The 17,498-nt window shown below is 45.9% G+C and overlaps 1 protein-coding gene across 4 annotated transcripts in view; it reads left to right on the plus strand.

The window, feature by feature from the left end:
* The window catches only part of BEAN1 (brain expressed associated with NEDD4 1), a 43,103-nt gene extending 26,000 nt beyond the window's left edge, over nt 1–17,103 (plus strand). For all 4 annotated transcript variants that reach the window (XM_089689830.1, XM_089689829.1, XM_089689831.1 and 1 more), the window contains one exon: nt 9,377–17,103. In XM_089689830.1, the coding sequence (XP_089545956.1) occupies nt 9,377–9,680 (304 nt within the window). In that variant the 3' untranslated portion in view covers nt 9,681–17,103. The remainder of the gene's footprint in view (nt 1–9,376) is intronic.
* The last annotated feature ends 395 nt before the right edge of the window (nt 17,104–17,498 follow it).

Below are 17,498 nucleotides of genomic sequence, written 5' to 3' on the forward strand. Positions count from 1 at the left end.
CATTTTGGCTTTTTCAGCCGCAGGACTCTGTGGGGTTGATTTAATAAAGGCAAATAGACTGTGCACTCTGCAAGTGCAGTTGCTCCAGAGCTTAGTAAATGAGCAGAAGCTCTGCTGACTTCTATTGTCCAGTTATCATGTACCTGGTGATGGAGACCAATGGAGAGAGGGCTTCCCTTGCGGATAAGTTCCTGACTCCCCTGAGAGTGGGACAGCGGGAGTCAGGCCCAAAGTTGCACAGGTCGCCTGTAGGAGTGCTGGTTGGTGGTCCACTTAGAGGCAAAGCTGGTGCACAGAGATAAGTCTGCAGACAGGAGGCGCCTGTGCGTGGTATGCAAGCCCTTCCAGGATTTAGATGTTTACTGGGTAGTCGGTTCAAGCCAAGGTCAGGTATCAGGTGGGAATCAAAGCAGACGTAGTCAGATGGGATAGCCGAGGTCATACACAGAGGAGCGAGAGAGAGGGAGTATCCGTAAACCAAGCCGAGGTCAGATCAGGGGTAAAGCAGAGTCCAGGAGCAACCAGAGTCGGTAACAGGAAATCACGGGTCAAAATCACAGGAAACAGGAAAAGGGCACGGGGAGCTAGTGATCATCCAGCAACTTGAGGAAGTGATAAGCCTCCTTATAAAGGCCGTCTGGCACCAAACTGAGGCTGATGTGTACTTCTGCGGCCATGCAGAGTACTTGTAGAAATGCCAGATCTTCCAGAACGTCTGCCGTGGACAGGACCCTGACACCAGTCATGTGCAAGTAAAAAATGCTGGGTTTTTTTGCTTGAACATGATTGGGTATCCCATGCAAAGTGAAGTGTTAAATCATTTACTAAGCTCTGGAGCACTTTGCAAAGTCTATTTGCCTTTATTAAATCAACCCCTATGTCTACAGGGACAAATGTCCAGAAAGCAGGACTTCTGTGTTTAGGGTATTCATCCCTGAATGCATAGGGTCTTAAAAACAAGTATCACCTGGTACAGTGTTCAGCTCCATCCAGCCTAAGCCTACCATAGACTTTGACCTATGCTCCAATGGTCCAACACCCATGAGCTCCCCCACCAGGAACAGCATCTTCTACCTGGCTTCTTCCAGGAGACAGTCTTTGGCTGTCCTGATTGGCAGGTGTGGGATGGCATCACTCCCATTATGCACTGGAGTCATTCATCCCTGCGCACTGGCAATGTTCCGGAAATGTAAATGGAGATGTGCATGAATGCACATTACATGTCTCTTCTTCAATAAAGAGCCTGCCTGTTGGCAAAAAAATTAAAAATTGTCTTTTAGTTCCACTTTAACCAGTGAAAAGTGATGTACAATCTGAACCTGCGACCTAAAGATGCTGCAAAGGAAAATATGCATCAAATTGAAGATTAACATGGGTAGCTGCAACCAGGGGCGGACTGACAACTCATGGGGCCCCCGGGCAATAGGGGATCATGGGGCCTCTGTGTCCTCTCCCACACCCAAACCACACCGAAAAAAGCCTATGAAAGGTACCAGGGACGTCTCATGGGGCACCCTACTGACCCTGGGCCCTCGGCCAGTGGCCGAGTTCCCCAATGATCAGTCCGCCCCTGGTTGCAACCATCACAAGGTGCTGCATCTCTTGATACCTTAGTAGGGCTTGGTTCACATGGGTGTACGTAAGCATACAACCATGCGAGGGCTGTGCTTGCCTGCATGGGGATGACAGGTGTTCTGTGCATCACAGTGAAGGCAGTCCCATTCATGTCAACTGGGATGCAGAGGCTGCACGGACACAGCTGGTGCCCCCAGTTTGACAGCCATGCAGGTTCGCTTGCGTGTGGGTCACCAAACGCACACTGTCTGCATTCAGGAACCGGCATGGCTGTTAAATTTTGAGCAGCAGCTGTGTCAAGTTTAGTCTCTGGATCCCAACTGACATGAAAGGGACTCCCTGCATGAGAATGCACCAAACACCTGTGCATCCCCATGCGACCAAACATGGTGCTTGCTTGGGTACACACTTAAGTATGGCCGTGTGAACAAGACGTAAAGAGAACCTTTCCACCAAAAACAAAAATCCCTTGCTGCATGCAACTCTGCTTGCTTTTCTCACATTACCCTGTAGTCATTTGTAAAAAAAAACAGATTTACCGGTACTTAGATATTTACCTTTGTAGTCCACTTCCAGTTTCCTGAGGCATTGGTGACATAACCAGTTCCTTCTAGGAAGACTTTGTTAAAAAAAAATTCAACATCTTGTGAAATTTTTGGGGAAACGTATTCCCCCCACAGATGACTGTTCCCAGGTAAAGCATTGAATGCAACAAAAACACAGCAAACTCTGTACTCCTGCGCTTGGGGATGTACTCCTGCGCTTGGGGATGGACTTAGCTAGGGCTATCGTTACATCTCAGATGTCCTGGAAAATGCACTCCTTGTTGCCCTCATCGGACCGGGGTAGTCCAATGTCACTGGTTACAAATAAAACAAACAGAGGGCACACCGGCCTAGTGCATTATCATAATATTTATTGAAAGGATATAAAGTAAGTATCGTACTCACAATTGACAGGTCAAAGGCACATCACACTGAACAACGATGTCAAATCCACACTGCATATAAATCAACAATTGGAACCCTGGACTTCCAACAGGCTAATGCGTTTCAAGGACTTAGCCTCTTCTTCAGAGCCAACCTTCCGAGCTCTGAAGAAGAGACTATGCCCTCGAAACGCGTTAGCTTGTTGGAAGTCCAGGGTTCCAATTGTGGATTTATATGCAGTGTGGATTGGACACCGTCATTCAGTGTGATGTGCCTTTGACCTGTATGTCAATTGTGAGTACGATACTTACTTTTTATCCTTTCAATAAATATCTTTTACGATAATGCACTAGGCCGGTGCGCCCTCTGTTTTGTTTTCTTTGTATCCAAAGCATCGAATGCACAGGATCTTTCTTTGCCTCATCAGAGAGGGGAGGCAACAATTTATGAGAAGTAAAGGGTGAGAGGATCCTCTGCCCTTACTGTGAATGGCTGCTGTGAACAATTGACAAAGCTGTTGAAGAAAACCAAAGCCTGGAGTTACAAGTAAATAAATGTTGTTTTATCATTGCCATTACACAACGTTTCTAATTGTGCCTTTATTTTAGTTTGGGCAATGGGGGAGAAGGTCTACTTCAGCCTTTCTCAACCAGGCTGCCCTGGCACCCTGGGGTGCCTTGAGGTTTCTTCAGGGGTGCCTTGGCAAAATGTCTAAAAATTCCCCAAAACTTGTATACAAGCCAGCGAGTGGAACAAGCCTGCCTTTTAGTTACACAGTCGCAGGTTTTCATTGCGTACCATTTATGACCTTCTAGCCACCGGAGTCCTGACAACCAATGGCATCATCAGTTGATAAGGAGGATGTCAGCTGCCTGCACAGCATCCTAGTTGGACCCCCCCATCAATGCTGGGGCATATTAGGTCAGTGATGGAAAAAAACTGAGAGGGAAGAGAATCATTGGAATACTAGTCAGTACTAGGAAGTTGAAAATAAGTGAGCGCTCAATCAACACAGGGAATAGCGACCATGCACCAAAGGCACCATATAAGACCTTCAGGTAAACAGTAATATACTAAAAGGGTGCAGCGCTGGTAAAAATCACAAATATAATGTATATATGCTAAAATCTTATATAGATAATTAATCATCAATAAGGTGACATTGTGCAAATTCATATGCAACTAGAATCTGTGACTAATATTGCAAAACAAAAAAAACTAACAAAAAAAAAAAACACAAAAAAATAAAATAGAAATAAAATAAAATGTGTATGCTAAAAATTTTATTTATTTATTTTTTTTTGTTTTGCAATATTAGTCACAGATTCTAGTTCAGGGGTGGGCAAACTTTTTGACTTGAGGGCCACAATGGGTTCATATATTGGACCCAGGGGCTGGACCAAGAGTAGATGAATGATGTGTATGTGTCATCCATAGTAAGTATAGTAATATTCCCCCATAGTAAGCATAGTAATTAATCCCCCATATAGTAATTCATTCCCCATATAGTAATTCATCCCCCATATAGTAATTCATCCCCCATAGTAATTCATCCCCCATATAGTAATTCATCCCCCATAGTAATTCATCCCCCATAGTAATTCATCCCCCATATAGTAATTCATCCCCCATAGAGTAATTCATCCCCCATATAGTAATTCATCCCCCATTTAGTAATTCATCCCCCATAGTAATTCATCCCCCATATAGTAATTCATCCTCCATATAGTAATTCATCCCCCATAGTAATTCATCCCCCATAGTAATTCATCCCCCATATAGTAATTCATCCCCCATAGTAATTCATCCCCCACATAGTAATTCATCCCCCATAGAGTAATTCATCCCCCATAGTAATTCATCCCCCATATAGTAATTCATCCCTCATATAGTAATTCATCCCCCATATAGTAATTCATCCCCCATATAGTAATTCATCCCCCATAGTAATTCATCCCCCACATAGTAATTCATCCCCCATAGAGTAATTCATCCCCCATAGTAATTCATCCCCCATATAGTAATTCATCCCTCATATAGTAATTCATCCCCCATATAGTAATTCATCCCCCATATAGTAATTCATCCCCCATAGTAATTCATCCCCCATATAGTAATTCATCCCCCATAGTAATTCATCCCCCATATAGTAATTCATCCCCCATATAGTAATTCATCCCCCATAGTAATTCATCCCCCATAGTAATTCATCCCCCATATAGTAATTCATTCCCCATATAGTAATTCATCCCCCATAGTAATTCATCCCCCATATAGTAATTCATCCCCCATAGTAATTAATTCCCCATATAGTAATTCATCCCCCATAGTAATTCATCCCCCATATAGTAATTCATTCCCCATATTAATTCATCCCCCATATTAAGTCCCCCCTGTGTCAATTCACTTACCTTTGCTCCGCGCGTTCCTCTCGCCGTGTTCCCGCGCCGTTCCGGTGTAGCATGAAAATCTGTCTCCTATGAGGATCTGTCCCCCTCCACGTATCTGCGCATGTGCCAGTTTCAGGCATTAGCAGCCGATCGGCGATCTCCGGCACATGCGCAGATACGTCGAGGGGGACAGATCCTCATAGGAAACAGATTTTCATGCTACACCAGTCTTCAGGGCGGACTGTGAGAGGAGCCTAGCTCCCCTCACGTTCGTCACGCTGCCCCGCCTACACACATCCTGACAGCCATCCTGACAGTATCACGCTCCGCGGGCCGGATTAAAAGGTCCGCCGGGCCGTATACGGCCCGCGGGCCGTAGTTTGCCCATTGCTGTTCTAGTTGCATATGAATTTGCACAATGTCACCTTATTGATGATTAATTATCTATATATGAATTTAGCATATATACATTATATTTGTGATTTTTACCAGCACTGCACCCTTTAGTATATTACTAGTCAGTACCAGTGTGCAAAAGTGTGTTGGATCTGGACAAATATTAGAATAGTTTTTCACATTTTAGAATGGGGTGCCCTTTTAAGATTCAGGATAGTCTCGAGGCACCCTTTAAAATTATGGACAGTCTTGAGGCACCCCATTCTAAAATGGGGTGCCTCAAGACTGTCCACAATTTTAAAGGGTGCTTCGGGACTGTCCAGGGCAAGACTGACAACTCATGGGGCCCCTGGGCAATAGGAGATCATGGGGCCCCTGTGTCCTTGCCCAAGCTCAAAAAAGCCTATGAAAAATGTACCAGGGGCATCTCATGGGGCCCCCTACTGACCCCGGGCCCTTGGGCAGTGCCCGAGTTTCCAAATGGTCAGTCCGCCATTGGGACTGTCCATAATTTCAAAGGGTGCCGTGATTGAAAAAAGGTTGAGAAATACTTGTCTACTTTTAGGCCAGCTATGTGTGAAAGGGAGCAGTCTACCCCCCCCCCCCCCCCCAACACAACATCATTATATAGAAAATTGCAGTGTGAGAATAGCCGTCTGCCACCTTCTGTAGAGTCTCAGATTCTGCAATCACCTGCACTCTATCAGTTTAATGTGATCTGTTGTGTATTCAGCAGAGAATTATTCCCAAAGGAGAGAAGTCTTTATTTGTTTTGCAGGATCTATGGAGCATCTGCTTCCATGAAGTAATCATCCCTCCGTATTATCCAGCAGCATATTTCAGACTCACAATGTTGTAATTGCTTTCAGATTCCTCTCAGATCTGAATTTACCGACCATCTGCTGGAGGCTGCAGACAGAGCAGCTTAAAAACATTGCGGGAAGGATGGGGTAGAACAGCGATGGTCAACTCGCTAGATTTAGATGACTTTGTGCTGCTAAAGAGAAGAAGGCTGGACCAAAATCTCTCTACCTCTTCCTGGAGGAACCCCTAAAATAACTTTCTGGTCTCAGGAAACCCCTGCTAATAATTACTATATCTACAGCTCACAGTACATTGTTGTGATGGTCAATAGGGATGAGCTCAGGCATGTTGAGATCCTAGCCTGAACCCACTTAAGTGAGTCTGCCAGGATAAGGTTGCCATTCTTCCCAGTTTCCAGGCCCAGTTCCCATTGTAAGGGGTCTGTTACTGGAAATGAGTGTCTCTGGAATCATCCATAGGAGCCAGGCAGCATAGAGTATACATTGAGGTGCACAGGCTCTAACTCAAGTCACGCTGCTCAAACATTATTCCAAAATGACGCAGCTAGAATGACCTGCGCATGAGTGGCAGTCCATGTTGTCACATAATGTCCCTTATCATGGTGCCCAAGGTATTTTATCTTTATACTGGCTCAGTAGTACCTCCACTTAGCAGATACTAGGGTACCTCTGTTCAGCATTGGTACCCTAGTTCAGCAGATCCACAACTTATTAGTACCCTCATTCAGCAGATCCCCTGTTCAGTAGTACCCCCAGCTCTGCTGATCCCCCACTCAATAGTAATCCCCAGCTCTGCTGATTCCCCATTCACTAGTAACCCCAAGCTCTGCTGATCCTACACTCAATAATAACCCCCAGCTCTGCTGATCCCCCTTTCATTAGTAACTCCCTGCTCTGCTGATCCCCCACTTAATAGTAACCCCCAGCTCTGCTGATCCCCTGCTCAACAGTAACCCCCAGCTCTGCTGATCCCCCACTCAATAGTAACCCCCAGGTCTGCTGATCCCACACTCAATAGTAACCCCCAGCTCTGCTGATCCCCCACTCAATAGTAACCCCCAGCTCTGTTGATTTCCCACTCAATAGAACCCCCAGCTCTGCTGATCTCCCACTTATTAGTAACCCACAGCTCTGCTGATCTCCCACTCATTAGTAACCCCCAGCTCTGCTGATCTCCCACTCATTAGTAACCCCAAGCTCTGCTGATCTCCCACTCATTAGTAACCCCCGGCTCTGCTGATCTCCCACTCATTAGTAACCCCCAGCTCTGCTGATCTCCCACTCATTAGTAACCCCCAGCTCTGCTGATCTCCCACTAAGATAACCATTTTATTTAGTGAAATGGGCTTTGATTGGCATTCAGAGTGCTTTAAAAAATCATGTCCAATGCCTTATTATGAAGAAATTGCCCCTTGTTCCAAACGTCTCTGTGACCAATTGTTTCAGAGCATGTTAAAAATGGAGACATGATTTTGTGAGTGTGGCTGCAAATGAGGGTGTGGTTTTGTAGGTGTGGTTAAAAGTGGGAGTGGTTAATCCACATGTATTCATGCCCCTTATACATGTGCAGCAGCTGGATAGGGAATTCCTGAAAAGTGCAGGACCCTTTTTTTGTCCACACCAGAATCTGATCGCATGGGTGTTCACACTCATGCGATCCGATTCTGCACATCGCACCGTGTTTTGCGAGCTGAGTTCGGGGTGTCAACTTAAAGTACTCACCTGCAGCGGTTTGTATGAATGTGGTGCGATTATGATGCGATGCGGAAATCGCACAGAAACCAGTGTGAATTCCGCACCACATCCGTGGGAACCCAGGCTCATTGATAATGATAAACAGGAAAAATAGAGAGGGTGAATCTCCCTAACGGAGGCAGCAATAACAACCAGAGGTCTAATCCCTCTCCACTCTTTCCAAAACTTAAAAAAAGTTTTGTCTATAGTTACACTTTATTCTTTCTTGTATTCCAACTATCTAACAGTGGTTTCTATTGCATTAATACAGGGGTCTCCAAACTTTAGAAACAAAGAGCCAGTTTACTGCCCTTCAAACTTTAGGGGGGCCAGATTGTGGCCAGGGGGAGTACAAAATGCCCTGGCATCAGTGTGAGTAAACAGTACTCTAGGCTTGGTGGTCAGTGGGAGGAACAGTGCCCCATCTTTGGTGTCAGTGGGATAATTAGTTACCCATTTCTGGTATCAGTGGGAAGAACAGTGCCCTGCTGCTGGTGTCAGTGGGAGGAACAGTGCCCCGTCTCTGGGGTCAGTGGGAGGAACAACGCCCTGTCATTGGGGTCAGTGGGAGGAACAGCGCCCCATCGTTGGAGTCAGTGGGAGGAACAGTGCCCCGTCGTTGGGGGTCAGTGGGAGGAACAGTGCCCCGTCGTTGGGGGTCAGTGGGAGGAACAGTGCCCCATTGTTGGGGTCAGTGGGAGGAAATATGCCCCGTCATTGGGGTCAGTGGGAGGAACAATGCCCCATCATTGGGGTCAGTGGGAGGAACAGTGTCCCATCTTTGCTGTCAGTGGGATAATTAGCTCCCCATTTCTGGTATCAGTGGAAAGAACAGTGCCCCGTTGCTGGTGTCAGTGGGAGGAACAGTGCTCCATCGTTGGGGTCAGTGGGAGGAACAGTGCCCCATTGCTGGTGTCAGTGGCAGGAACAGCCCCCCATTGTTGGGGTCAGTGGGAGCAATAGTGCCCCATTATTGGGGTCAGTGGGAGGAACAGTGCCCCATCGCTGGTGTCAATGGGAGGAACAGTGCTCCATCGTTGGGGTCAGTGGGAGGAACAGCACCCTGTAGTTAGGGTCAGTGGGAGAAACAGCACCCTGTATTTGGGGTCAGTGGGAGGAACAGTGCCCCATCGTTGGGGTCAATGGGAGGAACAGCGCCCTGTAGTTGGGGTCAGTGGGAGAAACAATGCCCCATCATTGTTGTCAGTGGGAGGAATTGTGCCCAATCGTTGGTGTCAGTGGGAGTAATAGCGCCCCATCGTTGGTGTGAGTAGGAGGAATAGTGCCCCATTGTTGGTGTCAGTAGGTGGAATAGCATATCATCATTGGTATCAATGGTAGGAATAGTGCTTCATATCAGTGGAAGGAAAAGTACCACAAGGGCTGGATAAAAGCAAGCAAAGGGCCACATCCAGCCCACGGGCCGCAGTTTGGAGACCCCTGCATTAGCAGGTCAGATTTTAGTATTCATCATTGAAGGGTCATTTCTTGTTGCAATGCGAGTAACAATAATGTCTGCTTTCTCTAGCTATGATGAGTGCGTGGTACCAGGAACCTCAGGATCATACCTTCCCACTGACGAGCCTCCACCGTACTCCTTGGAAGACCCACAACAGCTTCCACATGATCTGGCACTCAGCTCCAGCACAGAAGAGATTGCTCCGAGATCACATGAAAACACAGAAAATAATCTGATCACCGCTCCCTTGTCTGCTGATGGCCTCCATGATGATTCGCCAAGAAGAACCACAACCAAGACAAGCCTACACCTTCCTGTTATACCAATAGACATCCAGAAAGGCATGGCGTCACCCACCACTCTAGTCCTATAGGAAACGGCTCAATTCCAGCCATTTTTTTTGTTTTGGTTTGAGTGAGGATGGGTAGGAACCTCTGTCCTGTTTTATCCGTCATCTGTGTTCCTGATTTCACCTCACTTATAGGCCTGGGTCACACCTATCCGTGTTGCGTTTGATGTGTTTTTCCAGTGCGATTTGTGTTTTTGAACACACAATTTTGATATGTTTCACTTTTTTTTTTGTCAAGAGGAAAGTATTGAGCACGACTTTGTTGAGACTTGCAACTTTACATTCTCTGGCACTCAAAGTCACATCAGACTTGTTCAGGAACCTTTTCAACTACTTTGATGTGACTTTACACTCTCTGGCACTCAAAGTTGCAAAAGAGTAGTGCAGGAAGCTTTTCAAACTCACTGCGACTTGACTTGAATGCCAGAGAATGTACAGGCCCTCAGAGTCGCATCAAAGGTGCATCTAAGTTGCACTAAATACTTTCCTATTGGCAAAAAAAAAACACATCACAAAGGGCATCAAAACCCTAACACTTGGTTCCAATGAAGTCTATTCCACCAGAAACACAATCTGCTGTGGGAAAGAAAGCCCCTGACCCTTTCCAAAAATGCAAAGGCTGAAAATGCATAAATGTGGATATGTCCCATAGGAAACCATGTTAAATCCACTGACACCAACAATGGGGCCTACTTCCTTCCACTGACACCAATGATAAGGCATAATTCCTTCCACTGGCACCAACAATGGGGCATACTTCCTTCCACTGACACCAATGATGGGGCATAATTCCTTCCACTGGCACCAACAATGGGGCATACTTCCTTCCACTGACACCAATGATGGGGCATAATTCCTTCCACTGACACCAAGAATTGGGCACTATTCCACCCACTGGCAGCAACTATGTCTCCCCCTAATACCAAAGATTGGACATTGTTTACTCCAACTGGGCACATCCGGCCCCTCTAAAGTCTGAAGGACAGTAAAATGGCCCTTTCGTTGGAAAGTTTGGAGACCCCTGGGCTGCAGAAACAGCAGAGAAAACCTGACAGAGGTTCCAACCCTTTCCAATTCTGTCCCAAACGAAAAACAAAAATTGGCTGCAGTTGCCTTTAAAGGCTAAGTGCACTTTAAATCAAAGTGCACTTATCCTTCAGGCCCCCTTTCCCTGACCTAACCTAACCCACCATCCTCCTCAACAGATGCATAATTACCTACATCCAATGGCTGCGGTTCTGTTGTTTGTTTACATCCAGCAGCACAAGCCTTCACTGCCCTGGCCGCACCTGCACATTACAGCCTCACAAACATCTATGGGTGGGCTTCCAATCACCTCCAGCCTCAAGATACAGCCCTATAGAAGTGCATAGAGCACTAATGGGTAGGTACGGCCAGGACATTGAAGAAGTGCCTGATAAGTGTAAACAAACAACAGACTCACAGCTGTTGGATGCAGGTAAGTATGTATCCTTGGGTGAGGGTGGGTTCATTGGGTCAGGGGAAGGAGTCAAAATGATAAATGCATTTTGTTTAACCACTTGCCCTCCTGAGGATTTCCCCCCTTCCTGACCAGGCCATCTTTTGCGTTACGGACAGGGGCGGACTGACCATTTGGAAACTCGGGCACTGAGATGCCCCTGGTACCTTTTTCATAGGCTTTTTTGAGTTTGGGCAAGGACACAGGGGCCCCATGATCCCCTGTTGCCTGGGGGCCCCATGAGTTGTCAGTCTGCCCCTGGTTTCGGCGCTGCATTCCTTTAACTGACAATTACGTGGTCATGTAACTCCGCACCCTGATGAAATTTACTTTCTTTTTTTTAGCTTTCTTTTGGTGGTATTTGATCGCCTGTGCACTTTTTATTTTTTACGCTATAAGCAAAATAATTTCGAGAAAAAACAATATTTTGGACTTTTTGCTATTAAATATGTCCAGTAAAAAAATTTTAAAAATCAAATTTCGTCGTAAATTTAGGCCAAAATGTATTTCGCTACATATCTTTGCTAAAAAAAAATCCCAATAGGTGCAAATTAATTGGTTTATGTGAAAGTTATAGCATTTACAAATGGCGCTATAGAAACTGGGATTTATTTTTTTCCCTACTATTAATGGCGGCGATCTGCGACGTTTAGCAGGACTGTGGGACTGCAGTGGGCATTCTGACACTGAGGTGGAATTAATTTGGTGTCACTGACATCCCCAGTGACACCAATACAGAGATCAGTGCTAAAAAAAAAGCACTGACACTGTACTAATGGTACTGGGCAGGAGGGGGTTAATGTGAGGGGCGATCAAAGGGTTAACTGTGTGTAGGGAGTGTTTTACTAGGGGGGCAGGGTGTGTGCTTCACTGTAAGCACACTGATCGGGATGACTGTGCTGTGCAGTGTGCCCGAGCTGACAAAGAAGAAGACTGTTTGTAAACAAAACAGTCCTCCTCCCCGTCTGTGATTGTTGGTAATCACCGAGCACCGGCGGGTAATCACCGGCCGGGACCTGGTGACTGACATCCACAGGCGCCCCCTACCCGGAAATGCAAAATCACGCACTGTATATATACATGATTTTGCACACCCGTGCCGCCGTGCAGCAGTATATCTGCTATACAGCGGTGGGGAAGCAGTTAAAGTGCTCTTACCTTTTAAAGAGTTGTGTTAAACAGCATAGCAGCTATGTGGTCTGCAGTACTGTGGTCTGGGTTAGATTTCCACCTGGGGCATTATCTGCATGTAGTATGTATTTCCTACCTGTGTTTTTGTATCTCTTTGTTGCTCTTGCATCCTCCCCCTAAAAAGATAAAAAGAAAAAAAACAAACAAACATGTTAATAGGTTGAATTCCTAGTATAGAAAAATACTTAACACCAGGGAAAGGACAAGTGGGGGGGGCAGGAGGGGCAGCCGCCCTGGGTGCAGCACCCTCATGCAGGAGGGGAACGCGCCCCATGCACACTTAAGATCAGTGGCTGATCTGTCTGCTTTGACTGCTGTCACACCTTGTCCACTATCCACCACAACCCACAGCCGACATTAAAAACATACCATACAATTGGCCATGCACACACATGTGAACCATGGGAAGTTAGACCATCGCAGGCAGAGGCATCCCAAGGGTTGGTGACACCCAGTGCTGTAACACGTAGTGTCACCCCTCCAGAGAGGAAGGAGCGGTGCCGATGTAGAGGTAAAATGAGTATCCCTTGAAGATATGTATCCCCTGAAGCAACTGCGCATGTGCTGGTTTTAGGCCGAAGAAGCCAATCTTTGACTTTAGCACAGAGCCGGCAATCGGCTTCTTCGGCTTGAAACCGGCACATGCACAGTTGCTTCAGGGGATACTTACTACACCGGGGTGGGGGCAGCTGTCACTGTGCTGGCATCCTGCTCCTGTACCCCCTGTGATGGTGTCACGTGGTGTGGCCCGCACCAACCGCACCCCCCTAGGGACACCACTGATGGTGGGTAAAGAATGTCTTCGGGGCGGTACGCCCATGATACGTCTTTAATTAGCAGCAGGGGAGGGGGGTTGCAACTCCACATCCTTGTCTTGAGCACTGGACAACCTTGTCCTGGTACTACTCAGCACTAATGTAGCCAAACCTTGTAAGAAAAAAAAAAAAAGCAACACATTGTTCTGATAGGACAACCATTCATATAGTCATCAAAAACATTGCGTCAGATATAATGCCAGGAATGAACAGGAGAAAGCAAAAAATCTGTATGTATTGCTTTCATTTTTACCTTCACCAAAAAGTTCCAAACATAGAATGAACAAGCTGCATATAATATATAACTAGTATATCCCCCTTCCTCCAATATTATTGGTTGATCTTTGTGCCACTTAGCTCACTATACAAACTGCAATGTATATCTGTAACCTTTTTGTTGGATACATTGGGTGGGTCCTCATACTTCTTAGTTTTGGTAAATCTGAGGGTTACCTAACAAGTTACAATCTGGCTGTACAATCAGAAAAAAAACGAATATCGTAATCTAACCAAGCAAGTTGTATCCAATCAGGCAGGCCCTTGTACTACATCCACTTCCAGACCAGTAAAGTACCGGTACATCATTGGACTTCAAGTGGTTATACTGGGATGATGCTCACAGGCATCATCCCTCTAATGTTTTTTATTGCATACGATTGTAAAAGCAATCCTAGCGGCTAACTAGCTGCTGGATCACCTTTACAAGCAGTAGAAGGGGATGTCACCCCTCCCCCCGCTGCCTTCCGCAGATTTTTCGGGCGATCCCGTTCCACCAGAACACTCGATCGTCCACCCGACACTTCTGCCGCTGATCATAGAGGTGAACAAAGACCGGAACTGCTCTGTTTGCATCTATAACAGGGGTGGCCCTCCAGCTGTTGGTGAACTACAAGTCCCATCATGCCTCTGCCTTTGGGAGTCATGCTTGTAATCCTTTTCATTTGATGTCCTATCATGCCTCTGCCTTTGGGAGTCATGCTTGTAACTGTCAGTTTTGCAATGCATCATGGGACTTGTAGTTTTAGAACAGCTGGAGTGCCACAGTTGCCCACCCCTGCTCTATGATATAGGAGCATACATCACTTCCAGTTTCCCCAGATGTAAATGGCGCCATTTTTAAAAATGAAAAGGATTCCATCACGTCGATCTTGGTGTGATCAAATGCTTTTAAAGGCAGAGGAGGGATTGGGGGTCTTATTGACTACAGATCTCTCCATAAAGAGTACCTGTCACTGAATGTTGCTGTCACAAGGGATGTTTATATTCCTTGTGACAGCAATAAAAGTGACCGAAAAACCAAAAAAATAAAGCGACGGTGTAAAAATTAAAAAAAAAATTGAAAAGGTTGAAAGCGTCCAGCCCCCCAATGCTTGTGCGCAAAGGCGAACACATGTGTCAATCCTACACACACACAATCAGCAATCGCCCCACATATGTGACTTATCAGATCACAGGCAGTAATTCTAGCAGTAGACTTCTGTTATCAGCCGATTTTTTTGTCCGAAAAACTAAACATCGGTCGTTCTGTTGCCACCAATGATTGCGAAAATCGGCCATTCTTCGCACATTTTCCAGCATGACCGACAAAAGAAATGAGGAGGAACCGCGAAAATCGGCTGATGACATTGCCCCACTAACAGTGCAAAAATCGGCGAATTATTCTTTCGGACATAAACGAACTGTCTATGGCCTGCATTAATCTAAAGTGGTAACCTGTAAAGGTTTTTAAAGCGTTGCCTATCGATAGTAAAATTTACGTTATTTGACACCGTTCCACAGCTGTGCACAATTTTAAAGCGTGACATGCTTGGTATCTATTTACTCACGTAATATCATCTTTTATATTTTATCAAGAATTGGGTTATGTATTGGGTTTTTTTGCATTAAAATTCCAAAAAGTGATTTTTTTTTTCAAAAAAATTGCATTTGAAAAACCGCCTTACAAATATCATGTGACATAAAAAAATGGCAGCATCCACAAATTTATTTACTGGGGCCTCTGCTGTAAAAAATATATAATGTTTGGGGGCTCTAAGAAATTTTCTAGCAAAAAATACTGATTTTTACATGTAAACAAAAAAGTACCAGAAAAGGCTTGTTCTTCAAGTGGGTATATACTATATTGCCAGAAGTATTAGTCGGCCTGCCTTTACATGGACATGAACTTTAATGGCCCCCCAGTCTTAGTCCGTAGGGTTCAATATTGAGTTGGCCCCGCCCTTTGCAGCTATAACAGCTTCAACTCTTCTGGGAAGGCCGTCCACAAGGTTTAGGAGGGTGTCTATGGGAAGGTTGGACCATTCTTCCAGAAGCACATTTGTGAGGTCAGGAAATGATGTCAGATGAGAAGGCCTGGCTCACAGTCTCCACTCTAATTCATCCCAAAGGTGTTCTATGGGGTTGAGGTCAGGACACTTTGCAGGCCAGTCAAGTTCTTCCACCCCAAACTCGCTCCTCCATGTCTTTATGGACCTTGCTTTGTGCACTGCTGTGCAGTCATGTTGGAACAGGAAGGGGCCGTCCCCAAAATGTTCCCACAAAGTTGGGAGCATGAATTTTTCCAAAATATCTTGGTATGCTGATGCCTTAGGAGTTCCCTTCACTGGAACTAGGGGGCCAAGCCCAAGCCCTGAAAGACAACCCCACAGCATAATCCCCCCCTCCACCAAACTTTACACTTGGCACAATGCAGTCAGGCAAGTACCGTTCCCCTGGCAACCACCAACCCCAGACACGTCAAGCAGGATGCCAGAGAAGCGTGATTGCTCACTCCAGAGAACATGTCTCCACTGCTCTAGAGTCCAGTGGTGGCGTGCTTTACACCACTGCATCAGACACTTTGCATTGCACTTGGTGATGTAAGGCTTGGATGCAGCTGCTCGGCCATGGAAACCCATTCCATGAAGCTCTCTACACACTGTTGTTGTGCTAATCTGAAGGCCACACCAAGTTTGGAGGTCTTTAGCTATTGACTCTGCAGACAGTTGGTGACTTCTGCGCACTGTGCGCTTCAGCATGCGCTGACCCCGCTCTGTCATGTGACGTGGCCTACCACTTGGTGGCTGAGTTGCTGTTGTTCCCAGTTGCTTCCACTTTGTTATAATCCCACAAACAGCTGACCGTGGAATATTTAGTAGCCAGGAAATGTCACGGATGGACTTATGGCAACCTATCACAGGACCACGCTTGGAGTCACTGAGCTCCTGAGAGCGACCAATTCTTTCACCAATGTTTGTAGAAGCAGTCTGCATGCCTAGGGGCTTGATTGTATACACCTGTGGCCATGGAGGTGATTGGAACACCTGAATCCAATGATATGGAGGGCTGGCCCAATACTTTTGGCAATATAGTGTAATTGGTGGTAGATCTAAACAAGATTGTACAATCTTGTGTGGTGAGTTTTAAGCTGGTTGTACAAAGATTGTAATGTGTATGGTGACCCTTATACAATATCATTTTCAGCAACAGATCTAGCAGAAAATATCTGATGATTACAGAAAGTCGTATAATCATGGATTTTGGAAACATAGCTCAGTAACAGCCCTAGTAGGTTATAATGGCACAATATTTTGCCTGCACAACCCTTTCTAGAAACCAGTGTGACCGGTCTTCGGTTCTGCTGGGAATTCTGCAGAATTCTCCCCCCCCCCCCCAATGTATGTTTGTGTGACACCAATAATGTAACTGTTCAGAATAAAAAGTGCAATTAGTTTATATCTAGCAATACTTGCAATAGATTTTCTATGATGTCTATCAGTAATAAAAATGTCTACCGCCTCCCAGAACGTCATCTATTCAAGGTGTCTCCACTATGGAAAATAATAGGTTATCAAACAAAGCAATAAAATGCTAGATTGACTTAACGGTTGAAACGTCTTTTTTTTATGTTTGTGTTATACTGCTTACAGTGTATGTAAATCACAGCAATAACTTGGAGTCTAATAAAGTACAGCTATCATTACATTTTATTTATTTTAGTGCTGCCCCCTATGGGACAAAGTACATGTACTGCTTTCTATCCCTAGTTAGGAGGTCCAGCCTGCCCCACTTCCCTCCTACTGCGGCCGATCTGACAACAGCAATGAAGGAAACGGCTGATTCATAGCTGCAGCTTGTCTGCATAGGCTGACAAATCCCCCTCCCTCTGCATTCCTCTTGCCTTTGCTTGCAGCTATGAGTCAACCGTCTCCAGGGCCGGAACAAGGGGTGGGCAGGAGGGGCGGCAGCCTTGGGCACCATGGTACCTTTGCTCGCAGCTATGAGTCAACCGTCTCCAGGGCCGGAGTAAGAGGTGGACAGGAGGGGCAGCTGCCTTGGGCACCATGGTATCATGTGAAGTGGGGGGGGCCACGAAGA

Source organism: Staurois parvus, unplaced genomic scaffold (assembly GCF_062004578.1).
Source record: "Staurois parvus isolate SC_StPar_1 unplaced genomic scaffold, SC_StPar_1.0 ptg000498l, whole genome shotgun sequence".
Lineage (NCBI taxonomy): Eukaryota > Metazoa > Chordata > Amphibia > Anura > Ranidae > Staurois > Staurois parvus.